General features: G+C 37.8%; 2 protein-coding genes across 2 annotated transcripts; both read left to right on the top strand.

Moving 5' to 3' along the window:
* The first annotated feature begins 203 nt into the window (after nt 1-203).
* On the top strand, nt 204-1,844 carry LOC110731460. The gene is made up of 4 exons (XM_021911312.1): nt 204-415; nt 585-644; nt 1,351-1,397; nt 1,535-1,844. Exons 1-4 carry the CDS (start codon nt 236-238, stop codon nt 1,620-1,622), a joined length of 375 nt encoding a protein of 124 aa, XP_021767004.1. The 5' UTR covers nt 204-235; the 3' UTR covers nt 1,623-1,844.
* An 8,195-nt stretch (nt 1,845-10,039) lies between these two features.
* LOC110731611 (chaperone protein dnaJ 8, chloroplastic-like) lies at nt 10,040-14,521 on the top strand. The gene is made up of 3 exons (XM_021911482.1): nt 10,040-10,564; nt 10,687-10,764; nt 14,291-14,521. The coding sequence occupies exons 1-3, from the start codon at nt 10,364-10,366 to the stop codon at nt 14,414-14,416; spliced, it is 405 nt and encodes a 134-aa protein (XP_021767174.1). The 5' UTR covers nt 10,040-10,363; the 3' UTR covers nt 14,417-14,521.
* Nucleotides 14,522-15,107: the final 586 nt, after the last annotated feature.

Raw genomic sequence — 15,107 nt, 5'->3', positions numbered from 1 at the left:
ATAAATTGATCAAAGCTACAATCACCTTAAATATGCACGAGTAAAAACCAATTAATCAACAATTTTATAATTAATCTTATTTGATTAACAATTTTATATTTTTATTTACAAAAGTCTATCATCCATTTTTTTTTCTCTTAAATATTTGGGCTCCACGTGTACATACCAAGATTGGATATCCATTTAATAACATCATCAAACAAGTGGTGGTGGTGGTGCACAAGAAACATATGAGATGATGATGTTGTTGCCACACTTTTCTTGCTCTCTCACAAGCTTGCCTTCTCATCACCACCATCATAATAAACTATTCCACCATATCAAACCAGACTTCAAAGAATCATATGTAGTTGGTCCGATTATACAACCTAGCAGATTCACCCCTTCTGCTGCTAAATCCGGTGCTTTCTCTTCGGTAAGTATGTACATACTATACTACTTAACGTGTTAGCGACTGATATTATATGTTTATACTCACTCCGAGGAACAATATTTAGAGACAGAGGGAATATTATACGAATTTTATTATTATTAACCCAATCAATAAGATAAGGGATGATTATTGATCGATTAGCCATACGCAGATATTTAAGAAGTGTGAGGCATGTCGAGGCCAAGGTGCCATAGAGTGTCCTGGATGCAAGGTACTTATTTATTTGAATTTATTAGCTTAGGCACCTTAATTATACTTTATTAGTTGCATTTGTACAATTAATACCTTTATTTTGCTAGTGAGTAAGTCCTTAATAAGGTGAAATCGGTATGGTATTTCACCATATATTTATTGTGAGACATTATAAGTTAAATTCTCAATTTCAAAATACATTAACAAAGTCATTATGAAATGACTTTTGATATATGTTAAGCATATACAAGATTATATCCTATATATGCATGTTGTTCTAGAAATCAAAATTAAACTTTTAAATTAATACAATTACACTCCACGTATCACCTCCTAACTCCAAATAATCAATCATGATGGAGTGACTTTGAACGTATATACATTACTCCGTAATACATAAGGCAATTCAATTACATATAAAATACGGAGTATATTTATGTGACACTGTCAAAGTAGAAATTTAAGGAATACAATAATTAAACAAATTAAAGAATCAATTAATAATAGGCGGGGCATTAGAATCCCTTACACAACCTCTTCGTCTAAGGGCATTGGAAGCCTTCACACTTAAGCTATTATAATTTACAAGTGAGAACATGATAATTCAAAATAGTAGGAATTTGGAAGACATTAGTTTAATACGTAGTTATTTTATAATATAAAGATTCCTATTGTTATAATTAAATAGTTATAATTATTATATGTTGATCTTGTTTATTACTCAGGGGACCGGAAGGAACAAAAAGAACGGCAACATTTTTGAGCGATGGAAGTGAGTTACAATAATTAATTTCACTTTTAATGTCAGTGATTATATTAGTATTAGTCTTACTGTCGGCTGATTAGTCCCACTAATTACCATTAGCTGGAGCGTATTATTTAATTAGTGTTTCTTTTTGCATTTCGTAGGTGTTTTGAATGTCAAGGATTTGGATTAAAGAGCTGCCCTCAGTGTGGTAAAGGAGGTCTTACGCCAGAACAAAGAGGGGAGAGATAGCTTTATTCCACCTATATAACATTTATCCTGCTTCTAAGCATGTACATACGCTCGTGTGTTCATACACTCGAGGAGCGTTCTTGTACTACAATAAATACTCGTATGATCGTATATTCACATGTTATCTGATATGATTACTCGATCAATTAATATTATTTGTATTTATAATAGCAAGAGTGAGTATATATACAAATATTGATGTGTGCGATCTTTCTTATATCATCATTGACTTTCTTAAAAGCACTTATATTATCTTTTTTTTTTTTGACAATTGCAAATGAACAAAGAAAAACTACAATAAATAAGGAAAACCTATCCGACATTTCCTAGCAATGTCGTTGGCTCGTTGAACCTGATCTCTATCAACTTTTAAAATTGTGCATCTTTGAAACGCCGCTCCAACTATTCGTAGTTCCTTTAGCAGCCAATTAATGGAGATCTCCTTTCCTTGATTATCTTGTAAATTATTTAGAAGAGATATAGAGTCAGATAAGAGAAGAATTCCTTGCTTCCCTTTAGCCCGAGCCCACTTCAAAGCTTCAAAACAAGCCCAGGCCTCACACTGAATGACTGACGCTGTAGAACCATAAGTCTCCCCCCTCTTCCCGGACAACACCTTGTATATTATTCTTAACTGCCCAGCCTACCCCTGCTCTCATTGTTTTCTTATCCCATGATCCATCAGCCTCCACTATAAAATTGTCAAACCCAAGCTTTGCCTTTACTAGCTGCACATGGTTGAAACCCGGGGGAGCAAGAGGGTTACCCTTGCTGGCAACCTCCCTTTCATTTGGCGGACTTATTTGTTGTCTGAAGGTCTCATGATCCTCCATTGCAAGCTTTATGAACTCCAAAACCAGACTACATGTCCCTGTGGTTCCATTAAAGCATGTAGCATTTCTCATTTTCCATATACCCCATAGTGATGCTATGAACAAAGCACATCGGTTACTATTCTTTCCATCCTCGCTATTAAAGAGCAAGATATAGTGCTGAATCCATCCCCTCAAGGAATAAGAGGATTCAGGCCTATCAGGGCAAATAGGTACGGGGCTATTCTCCCATACTTCCTTTGCCAGAGAACAGAATCTAAACAGATGTTGGCTATCTTCCAGAGCCAACCCACAGTGATCACACTCAGTTTCAACTTGTACCCCTCTTCTAGCTAGATTACCTTTGACCGCAACTCCATCATGAAACAACTTCCACAGGAAAACTTTCCACTTCGGTTGGATGTCCATTCTCCAGACTAGCTTTACGAATTCTAGCTCCCTATTCAGTGATGCAGTGCTTTCCATTCCCCCATCCTTTGAGAGAAAGTAATACCCAGTTTTAACTGTGTATTTGCCGGAGGGGTGATAATTCTAATAGAGGAAATCCTCTTCAAGAGTGTGCGGAAGCTCCATTGCCATGATTGCTTTCGCACTATCCCAATCAAAACAATCCCTTATTTTTCCTGCCTTCTAAGTTAAAGTATCACTGTCAATGAAATCACTTACTCTCCAATTCAAAGCGTCCCTCAGAGTACAACCTTCCTTAACTAGAGGAGTTTCCCCTTTAACCCACGGCATGCTGATAGCCCTAATACTCTCTCTATTTCCCACTTTCCACACAAAGCCCTTCTTGAAGGATTGAGCAACTTTCTGAATGCTAGACCTCCCCATTGAAGGATTCCCTTGGCTTCTATAAGGCTTAGTGATATGGCATATACTGCATGGTTGAAAACCTTTATGAACTCTTGATAGCAGAAGTTGTGGGTTAAGGTGCATCCTTGTTGCTTGCTTGAAAAGAAGAGCGTCGTCATTAAGTGTCGACATTCCCCTAATTCCCAACCCTCCCATACTCTTCGGTAGTTGAATGATACTTCTACTCACCCAGTGCATGCCCTTATTCCCATTTCCTGCCCACCAGAACCGAGTGATAAGGGAGTCAATTTTGTTTGCTATGCTCTGGGGGAGTTTCAGACACTTCATAACATGCGCAGACATGCCTACTAACACCGTGTTAATGAGAATCAACTTCGTCGCTTGTGACAGATGTAAAGGGGCCCACGAGATGATTTTTTCCGATACTTTGTCAATCAGAAACTGGAACGAGGAACTTTTCTTCCCCTTAATATCAATAGGGGCACCCGGGTGAATCCCCATATTCCCAGTCTCAGGCATAGAGAGAAGTTGTTTGATAGCCAGTTTATCCTCAGGGGGAACTCCCGGTGAGAAATTTATGACAGACTTCTGGAGATTTAACTGTTGACCTGAAGCTTTCTCAAACCTAGAAAGGATGTCTGTAATGCACAAACACGATTCATTGTTTGCCTTGAAGAAAAGCATGGCATCATCTGCGAAGAAAAGGTGAGATATCGAGGGAGATCTTCGTGAGACTTTCAGACCCTTAATCAAATTGATATCTTCTGCCAAAGATAACATTCTCGACAAAATATCCATGCAGAAAATAAATAGGTACGGAGAGAGAGGGTTTCCTTGTCTCAGACCACACTTTGGAACAAAATGATTAGAAGCTTGCCTTTTAATGATGGGTTTGAAACTCACCGTTGAAACACACTGTGATATCATCCGTATCCAGTGTCTAGAGAAATCAAATGCTTGCAGGACTTTCAAGAGAAAAGACCAATCCACTCTATCATATGCTTTTGACATATCAATCTTGATGGCCGTGAAGTTGGAACTCTTCCTCGAGTTAATAAGATGCATAAGTTCATGACTCAACAAAATATTGTCTTCCATATACCTTCCTGGAATAAAAGCATGCTGATTTTCTGAGATGAGGCTTGGGAGAACCGACTTGAGCCTATTAACCAAGCATTTGGATATGCACTTGTAGATCGTGTCGCATAAACTAATTGGTCTAAATTGGTTTGCCAGCTTTCGGAATTAAAACCAGTAAAGATTGGTTCCATTCTTTGAGCATGTTTCCTGTTCTCAAGAACTGTTTTACACTCTTAATCACCAGTTGCCCTACTTCATGCCAGTAGGTCTTAAAGAAATCCACGGTAAACCCATCGGGGCCAGGAGATTTGGAACAGTGCATCTTGAACATTGCCTGTTTGATTTCCCCTTCAGTGAACTCCCTATCGAGCCAGTTTTTATCCTCTTCCTTTAGCACTGGAATATCAAGTTGCCTAAGCAACAGATCGATATCTTCTTCATGAGTATCGGTAATGACTGGGTTGTAGACATCCTTTATTGAAGTTAAAATCATCTCTTCCACACCCTTAGGCCCCTCTACCCACGCGCCATTTCCATCTTTTAAAGTCAAAACCTCATTGTGTAACTGTCTTTGCTTTACCTTCCTATACATTGTTGGCGTTGGGCAGTCCCCTAGCTTCACCCAATTTGCCTTCATCCTTTGCTTCCAAAAACTAAAGCACAATTGGCTTTCTGGCAAAAGCATATTGATACGCTTGGCATATCCCTCCCCTTCCTTAGAGGTGATCAAAGTTGGCCCGGCCCATCGGCCCGGCCTGATTTTGGGCGGGTTTTGGGCAAATTTTTCCGGCCCAAAATCGGGTTGGGCTCGGCCCGGCCCGAAAAATTATTTTTTTGGGCGGGTTTGGGAATGCGTTTTTATGCAATTTTAGTTGATTTTTTTTGCCCGGCCCAAAAATGGCCCGAAAAGCCCGTCCGGCCCGAAAACTTTGGGCGGGTTTGGGCACAAAATTTTCGGCCCGAAGTTTGGCCCGACCCGGCCCGGCTCGAAAAATGGGCAAAATTTTTTAGCCTTGGCCCGGCCCGGCCCGCCCAATGATCATCTCTACCCTTCCTTAATCGATGTGATGTTCATCCCTGTGCTTTGAAGATCCTTAGTTATCTTTTTCCAGTTGATCCCCCAAACCTTCATATTTCCTAGACACCAGTGTTGCATGGAGGATCTCAGAAAACTTAGTTTCCTAGAAAGCTGGAACATGTGAGAGCCTTTAAACTCCTTCTTCCATACAGATTCCACTATGTCTTTGATTTCCGGAAAATTGAGACACCAATTTTCAATTTGATAAGGTCGATTAGAGGTAGTTGACCTAGGTTGCTCTTGATAAGTAATGGCCGCATGATCGGAGCAAACTATTAGCTCATGAAAGATTCTCCCATCCGGGGAATGAGCAAACTATTCCTCTGTAATGTAGGCACGATCCAGCCGTTCTAGAATAAGATCTTCTCCCTCCCTTTTGTTACTCCATGTGAATCTTGGTCCTGAAAAAGGAACTTCTGTCACATTACTACAAAACCTCCAATCCAGGAAGGCCTCTATTCCTCTTATTCGGGCTGACTCCCCTAGTTTATCATTCCCACTTTCGATTTGATTAAAATCTCCTATGACTAGAACATTTTTGTATTCTTCTAAAAACCATTAAAGTTGCTCCCAAATAATTTTCCTATTTTCTACAAGAGGCTCACCATAAAAGAAAAGGACATATTTCATACTTCCATTCATAGAGATAATTATAACAAAGATAAAATTTTTTGAAGAGTACAAGCATTCAACTACATCATTACACCACCCTAAGACTAAGAGACCCCCGCTACTTCCATCCGAATCCCAACCAAAAGCGGAAGTAAGGTTAATAGCACTTAACTTAGTTGCCGCACTAGCAACTTTCATTTTAGTTTCTGAAAGAAATAAAAACATAGGTAACTTCATTTGATAGATCCATACTAGGTAGAGAATCGTAGGAGAGTATGGATCATTAAGACCCCTACAATTCCACGCCACTATCTTCATTTATCAGTTGGGGGCTGACTTGGAGCAGCCTCCTCACCCCCAAATGACAACATCATCAAGTCCAGAGCAGGAAGTTGAGGATCAACTTCCATGTCGTCTCTAGTTTCCCTCAAAACCGAAGTTACCTCCTCACTCCTTTGTCGTTTGAAGGATTCAGTCGAAGAAGAAGAGTTTTTTTGGGGTCTTATGTTCTTGCCCCTCTTACAAAGATCCCCATCAACCTCAACTCCAAGCTCACGTGCCATATCAAGATCTGAAATAGCCTTCGAAGCAAACTTACGATCCCCACCTTTATCCTTAAGCCAAATCGAAAACCCCCTTTCTCAAACCACCTGTACAGCCTCTTGGTTCTCTTCCTCTAAACCCATTCGTAATCTGATTCACTGTACCTCAATGAGTCCCCATCACATGAATGTGGCATATGACCTACTGCCTCCCTTACTCTTTTCTGGTTACATTTCTCCTCATCATAGTTGAACAGCTCCGTAAAGTTAAAAGAACTAATGTGAGTTACTGGGCTATTTGGAGGGTCGAATTCCGTAAGTGGAAGATTCGGGAGTCCTCCTATATCAGCAGGTGAGAGACGAAGAAAAGGAGAAGTAGTAGCCCGAGCAACCCTGTTGATTTCTTGAATTTCTGTCCTTCTTGCCTGTCGAATTCCCAAAGATAGAATCGTACTTGCTTCCATAATACACGCATACTCATTCGCTTCATGATTCACTTCATCCTCTAACCTTCTCGAAGCCATTATAGGTGAGCTTTCCCAGCCTTGAGTTTGATAGTCAACAAACGGTGAAATGAGACTCCTTTCCTGCTCCACCCTATTGTCTTGCGCAAAGCCATTAGCCCTAACCAGGCCAATATGATTTGTGGAGGCCCATTCAGAAATACCCAAGGTATGGAACATAGTGCCCGGCCCTCCTCCTTGCCTTTTCTTTTGTTGAGCTTGCGAGGACTCTCCCACCTCATAGGTCGAGCCTTTAAAGAAAGTTTGCGATTGAGGGGGGAGAGAACACAAAGTATAGGCTGCTTCTCCTCTTGTAGCCAGATGTCGTATTGGGATCACACCCCCTAAGCCTCCCTGGATTCCCCTTTGCTCCCCTCCTCGTTGCTGATCCTCCCTCGTGAGAGGGGGATCCCCGCCATTGAGGTTACCCAGATTAGGGTTTAAGAACCTCTCCTGTGTGAACTCAGCATATGGATCACTGCCTAAGCCTAAACGCCTTCCTGGAGACAACCCCAAATCAAGCCTATTCGGCTCCTCTTCCACCTCACCCAGATCAGGATCATCTTCTTGAGAACTCTTCTTCACCAGTGTGGAATCCTTCACTATCCTCACTATCATGAGAAGACAAAGACTCAACATATGGGTGGTACTCATCGAAACCCATATTTTCACCTTGGACTCTTCTATAAATTGAAGGTTCTTCCTGGATTTCTTGAGGGCGCAGGTCGAGTTCAGAGTTGCGAAACCTATAAGAATCTAGAAGGCCACGAATATAATTTGAATAAAACGGATACTCAGCGGGACCATAAAGAACCTTTATGCCATCAGCTTCCACTTCATTGAGCCTCCTTCTTACCCTCCTCCTAGCAACAACAGCATGGAGAGGGCAACGTGAGGTTGCATGTCCTGCACAACCGTATGACTTACAGAACCTATAAATACCTTCATAACGTAAATGCACCCAAACAACTCTATTTCCTTCCAAAGGAATAAAGCATCCCGGAACAGAGGGATAGAAAGATCGATTAACAAACGAGCCCGAAGCTCAGCATGGGCTGGGAGTTCCTCCCCTTCTTGATCTATTTCCTCAATATAGCCCACATGCTTGAGGATTTGTCTCGCCCAGCTTGTAGTAAGGTAGGCTAGGGGGAGCCCATGAACCCTCACCCAAATACTGGCCAAAGTAAAGCTCATTTGGCTAGGGACCAAGTCAAACTGATACCTTCTTAGGTTGATCACCCTCCCATCTATGATTGTTGTGCTCGCCCTAATGATTCCTTCCAGATCATAACTACTATTACATTCAAACAGAAAATAAGGCCCTGATCTGTGGACCCTAATTTCACCCCTTCTAATCCACCTTGAATTAACTATATGTTGAACGAAGTGTACTGAAGGAGGGTGAGGACCTGTGAATAAGCCAATGGCACTTGAGTTATAATTAATTGGGGCATTTTCAATATTAAAATCTGATGGGGAAAGGATAAGGGGTCCCCCCTCATATTTCGTATATTATGATTATACTGAGCATTAGGGTTTTCCCTATTATTGCTCATGATTTAAAATCAGAAAGACATGGAGTGAGAAAGAGATTAAATGAAGAAAGAAGGAAGGGATTGGCAGACGAAGAGAAGAAGAAGAAGAAAAGACAAGGCTTATCAGAAGAGAATGATAGAAAAACAGAATATGAAAGCAGAATAAATTCAGCCAACTATTCGTGTCATTTATAGCCAAGTTCCAGTTCTTGGAAGAGGAAACAATTTCCGCATGGGAAGCAGAAAACTGAAAGGCCTGTAATCCTAGGAGAATAGCCACCTCTGACTATAATGCTCAACCAATAAGGCAGAGAGCAATTACTACCCAGCAATAGGGTTTTTGAGTAAACCAAAGGTTGCGTCCTGCAGATTTTGAAAGGAGTGAAGACTGTTGAAAAAGGTTAAGGCCTTTTATGATAAACGAGGAAAATTAAAACAAACGTGTATCTGAGATTCTTGGAGGACTAAAAGAGAATAAAACCTACAGATACTAAACGGATGAACTTCCTCCCTTTTGGAAATCCTACAAGATCTTCCTATAACTAAACAGAACACGCAAGAAAAACCAAGACTAGAAGCAAACCCTAGCAAAACTAGTGATACTCACTTTTTAGTGAGAGATGCTCTTGATTTCTAGAGAGAGAAATTGGTTTATCATCTATTGTGGATAAAAAAAACCCTAAAAACTTATCACTTATATTATCATTGACCGAATCAATGTATTTAATTTATTTATTAGGTTTGAATGCCATGTCAATACAACAATTAACAACTCATTATCAAGCTCTTATATTGGTTGCAAATTTCAAGAAACAAAAGAATAAAAGAGAGTAAAAAAGAAAATAATTGAAGATCAAGGTGAACAAATGTATGTTTATGTAGGGCCCAACAGTGATATTACACAAATTCCTTATCCATAAATCAGTGCAAATAATACTACGTATATTGTTAAGCATGATTCAAGACCCTTAATAAACTCAGATAATTGAAGGTTAGTAGTTTGCAAGGCAATCCACCTAAACATAATAATTTAGATTTATTAAGTCAATTTTCTAATATTAGATTCCTTAAAGTCTTGTATTTGATTAGTTATAATGTCTCTTTCACATTGTCTCTCCTTCTTGACCTTAAACCAAATGGCCTATTCAAAGAACCTAACCTCTCCCCCCCCCCCCCACCAACTAGCACCTTATAAGCACATAAAAATATCCATTTTTTAATATCCTATTCACATTAACTATAATAGCATTCATTATCTTTCAAACAATGTTTTGGTTTAAAAAAGCCTCAAACAAATAATATAGATGAGATTCAATATATAACCGCCGCATTGATAAAATCGTACATAAAATATCCAAATGAGTACACCTTATGTATATCTCTCATTGATTATTGATGGCAAAGGTTTTGTAGTTTGTATAAAAGGATTCTTTTTCTTTTGTCAAATTCTAAAAGAAGGGATATTAATCATTCTTTTTGGGCATCATATTTCTGCCCTTTTTGAATGCAAAAATAAAAACAAGAGGTCATTCTTTTGCCAAAAAGAAGCGGCCCACTTTGAAATTCTTATCCTCTACCCACTATATTACAATAAGATAGCCCATTCTATTTATCCAATTCACCCGTTTTCGGAAAGCATATGTTATAAATAATCTACACTTTCCAAATCATAACCAAGACATAACACACACAAAAAAAAAAAATACAACACCAAGAAAAAAAAAATACTTTCCTAGACCTTAAGGATGATGAGACATGGTAATGGAGGATTGAAGGGAATACAAAGAGTTGGCTTCTTATCATCGTCGTCGCCGCCTTCTTCTCGTCGTATGATTAATTTTCCGGTGAATTGTTTATCGGACTTCAATGATTATGCAGTTTTGGGTTTATCTCCTTTTGCTTCCAAGACTGATGTTAAGTTTGCTTACAAAAGATTGGCTTTAAAGGTTAGATTTTTAAGAATCCCTGTTTTTCCTCTGTTATTTTTTTCATTCCTCTGTTTCTTAATCTTTCATTTTCTTGCTTCTTTCTTTGAAAATGGTGGTGATTATCGTTGATGTTTTTGCAGTATCATCCAGATGTAATCAAAGGAGATCATATTGCTGAAAAGAAAAAAATGTTTCGAGACATCAAATCTGCATATGAGGTATTATTATTAATATTATTAAATTTATACATCTTTTTTTTTTTCCTCAATTTTTTCTTAGTTGATTGGTGATATTTATGATTATTCATTTGAGTAAAGATGAATAAATATGATTGTGGATAATAAGATTGTGTTTGCTAAAAAATAAAAATAAAAAAATAATAATAATAAAACTAAAAAAAAAAAATGATCAGGTGAATGGTGTTGTTTTTGCATATCATTTAATTTGTTTTTGGTACAAATTTATGATAGCCATTAATTAAAAATAAATGAAATAAAAAAGCAAAGGTTTCCATTGCTTTTGATGGAAAAAGGTCACCATTATAATTTATTACAAGAAGGTCACCTTTAATTTCAGAATGGGCAATCATTGTTTAGTACACGGTAACGTATTAGTGGACATTTTTTTTTTTTTTTGAGTGTAGGGTACAAATTTAGTTTGTTTGCACATTTGACTATGAGATTTGTTAAACATCGCCCACAAATTTCTACATAAAACCCACAAAATTAATATGATTTGACAGTTTTGCCCCTTTGTCAATTTTTTCTGAAAACGAAAATTTCACTCATCGAAAAATGTGGAGTCGTACGGGGACGCCGGGGGAGGCCGAAGAACCGGGGGACGACGAATGTCATCGGAAAAGACGGCTGGCGTCCGGAGGAGCCGCCACCACCGTGGCACCGGCGCCTGGTCGGGATGCCGCCACCATGGCGGTGGCGCCTAGCCAGGACGCCTGTACCATGGTTGAGGCTTTCAGGCGCCATGACCATGGTACTGGTGTCCCGGCTAGGCGCCACCACCATGGTGGCGGCGTCCCAGCCAGGCGCCGGTTCCAAGGTGGTGGTCCGGCCAGTTTTGAATTTTTTTTTTGGTTTTTTTTTTTTTTTTTTTTTTTTACATTTGACTTGCTTAAAATTCAAAATCAAAAAATTTTCTCAATTACCAACAAAAAAAAAACAAAATATTAAAAGAAAAAAAGAAAAAAAAATTTCTCAATTTTCAACAAAAAAAAAACACAATATTACACAAAAAAAGAAAACAAAAAATTATCAATTTCCAACAAAAAATAAACATGATATTACACAAAAATAGAAAAATAAAATTCTCAATTTCCAACAAAAAAAAAATATTATACAAATTTTTTTTTTTTAAAAAATAACAAAACAACCACGGCTGGAGGTGGGGCGGCTGGTGGTGGCGCCAGATCCGGCAGCCACCTCCACCGGCCTGGCGTCCGGGCAGGACGCCTAACCACGGTGACTAGCGCCTGTCCCAAACGCCACTTACCGTGGCTGGGCGTCCTGCCCGGACGCCAGGCCGGTGGACGTGGCTGCCGGATCTGGCGCCACCACCAGCCGCGGTTGTTTTGTTATTATTTTTTTTTTTAAAAAAAAAAATTTACCTTGCCGCCACGAGCCAATCCTCCCTCCTCCGCAGCCGCCGCCAACTCTTTGCCTTGCCGCCTCGACATCCCCATACTTTGATTTTTTTTTGAGGTTGTGTTGTTTTTTTTTTAGGTCAAGGGCAATATTGTAACTTCAATATAAGTTTGCGGGCTTTATGTGGAGATTTGCGGGCGATGTTTAGCAATCCACTTGACTATTTGTGATTTTTGGATGGGTATTAACTAAGCAAAGTGAATTAATATGTTAAATGTACACATGGTGCACCGTTACATTGAACACCACGAGGTCCACGATGCATAGAAGATTAGAAGTACATGATAAATTTTTTAATTATTTTATATGTTATATTTTGATGGAGATTGAATAGAAAATATTAGGTAGTAAATTGAAATGAAACAAAAATTTCAAAATAGTAATACATGAAATATGTTGATGAGATGTTTATTACATCATCTTGCTAATGAACGCTCTAGGGCGTTAGATAAACATTTAAACTATTACCTAAAGTGGTATTAATTTAGGAATTCAGGTTAAAATTACGCGTCGATCGGTGAAATTAATATCATTGAAATTTAATATTACTACTTTTAGTTATCTTATACAACGCCCCTGGGACGTTCGTTAGATTTTGCCTTATTAAATTGAGAGTAGGTTGATATTGAAGTACACCTAACACCGTTTCACTTTAATCAATTACTTCATTTTTGATGTGGTTAATAATCAATGAAATCAATGAAGCTAATTTATCACTAAATTTAGTAAATTTATAGAATGTTCAAAGCATATTCTATATCATAGCATTCATAAGATGGGTGATAATATTTCTAAGGAAAAAAAAACACTTGTATTGGGGAAGAAAGGGGCTAGATGTGGGGGTCAAATGTGTGGTTTTAACATTGATTGATGTGTATTTATAGATACCTAAAAGGCTAAAAGTATAATTAAGTGTCCCACTTCTTTCTATTTAAGTAATTGATGCTTATTAGTTATCACATATTTGTGGATGCCATTATCGAATATAACAGTGACTTTCCTATACTTATTTTTCTTCCATTTATATTAGAAAACGCAACAATAACGTCGTACTCCCATTAATTTTTATGCTCCCTCCAGAAATCAAAATAAAATAAAACTATTTTGACAAGTATTGTTTCATTGTTTGCATTCTAAACTGTATTAATTAGTGAGATGTCTAAACAAAATTAAATAACTAGTAGCTTACTAAGTGAAATAACTCAATAAGTCAATTTGTCCAGCAAAACATTGATGCATTTCATGAAGATACGGAATAGAATTTAATTATACTCATGTCATCCATAATCACTTATCACATTGAATTATCTGGCAATAATTTAAACTACGTTAATTTGTATACACTATTTTAATGTGTATAATAACATAATCATTCTATTATATCTCCATTACTTCATTGTTAAAAGTATAAAACACAAATAAAAAAAAAATACTTTTTTTTTAATTTGAATAGTGACATATTGAATAATCTAATTTGTAGTTCATAATTTATGAAATTGACGAATTAATGAAAATTATACATGACTTGTATAAACATAAACATAACAAATTTTGCAAAAAATTGTGCTCGTATACGAAAAGTGACATCTAAAACTATCACATAAAAAAGTGGTATGACCTTATCTTATGAGATTTTGATAACGCAACTTGAATAACTATACCTTCTACATCTCTATCAACTTAAATGGGCCCCATAATTGGCCCCATTCATCTTCTAATTAAGCTTTTATTGGTCCAAACCCGAATTGTATTGTGATTTCTTCTTTTGTTTTACTTTTTGGATGTTTTTTTTTTGACGGGTACTTTTTGGATGTTTTTCTTCTTTTGTTGCTTTGTATTTTTGGGCTGTCTATTTATAGACCTTATCTCTTGATTTTATATGTTTTCTCCATATTATTTTTATTATGGTCATTCTAACGAGTATCTAGAAGCACTTATATGTTAACCTTCGAACTCAATCTATTTGAATGTAGCGCTAACTGTGTTAATTAGTTAGCTAGTTTAATTACACTAGATATAATTGTCGTATGAGATGAGCATTTAATTTAAACCATTTTCGCTTATAAATTCGTCCTACATGATACAGACTTTGATGAGAAAGTTTGAAGAGGAAGAACAAATGCAGACAATGCAAGACTGTGGTGATTATGATGAATGGGATGAGTGGATGGGATTTGAAGGAGGGATGCCTGCTACTTATCATTCTTGCTAATAAAATATCTTGCATCATTTGTGTAAAGCTAAATATTTCTCTTTATTTCAATTGCTACTACTAATTAATTACTGTATCAATGTATATAATTGTACATTACTTTCATTTCTTAATCAATAACAGACAATTAAGCTCAAAACAAGAGAAGAAAAATACTTGTTGTTTCGGTTAGAAAACAATGGACCTTCGGCAGGTCCTTCGGATGAGTGGAGATGAAGCCCAATTCGAGTGATGGCCGAATTGAGGATTTCCTACACAGCTGAACAAACGTAAACTGGCCTCGGGGGTTGTGCCGAGGAAGGCCCCTCCGATACCGAAGTCAGTACGAGTGTAAGGTAATGAGAGAAAAGCTATGCAAGAGAGTTTGTTGCTTGAGGCAATTTGTGTGTATGAATGTAATGGTACAAAAATATGAGCTTTTATACCTTGCTCCAATTGAGTGGATTGGGCTTGAGGAGTTAAATGGGCTGCCATTCAACTAGGCCTTGCTTTACCTGACTTGGCTTGTTGGATGGAGGGTTGAACCTTGCCTTGTGGGCTTGTATTTATTTTCATTTGTGGAATGGGCCCAAATATAAGTTATTTGGACCCCAAACAACTTGCCCCCCAGACCTAATTCGTGAGGATAACGGGTCTGGTTTCAGCTGCTGAGGGATTTGGAGGGAAGTAAATGAAAATAATTTTTAAATTT

This window comes from Chenopodium quinoa, unplaced genomic scaffold (genome assembly GCF_001683475.1).
Source record: "Chenopodium quinoa cultivar QQ74 unplaced genomic scaffold, ASM168347v1, whole genome shotgun sequence".
Taxonomy (NCBI): domain Eukaryota; kingdom Viridiplantae; phylum Streptophyta; class Magnoliopsida; order Caryophyllales; family Amaranthaceae; genus Chenopodium; species Chenopodium quinoa.
This window is presented reverse-complemented; position numbering and strand designations above follow the sequence as displayed.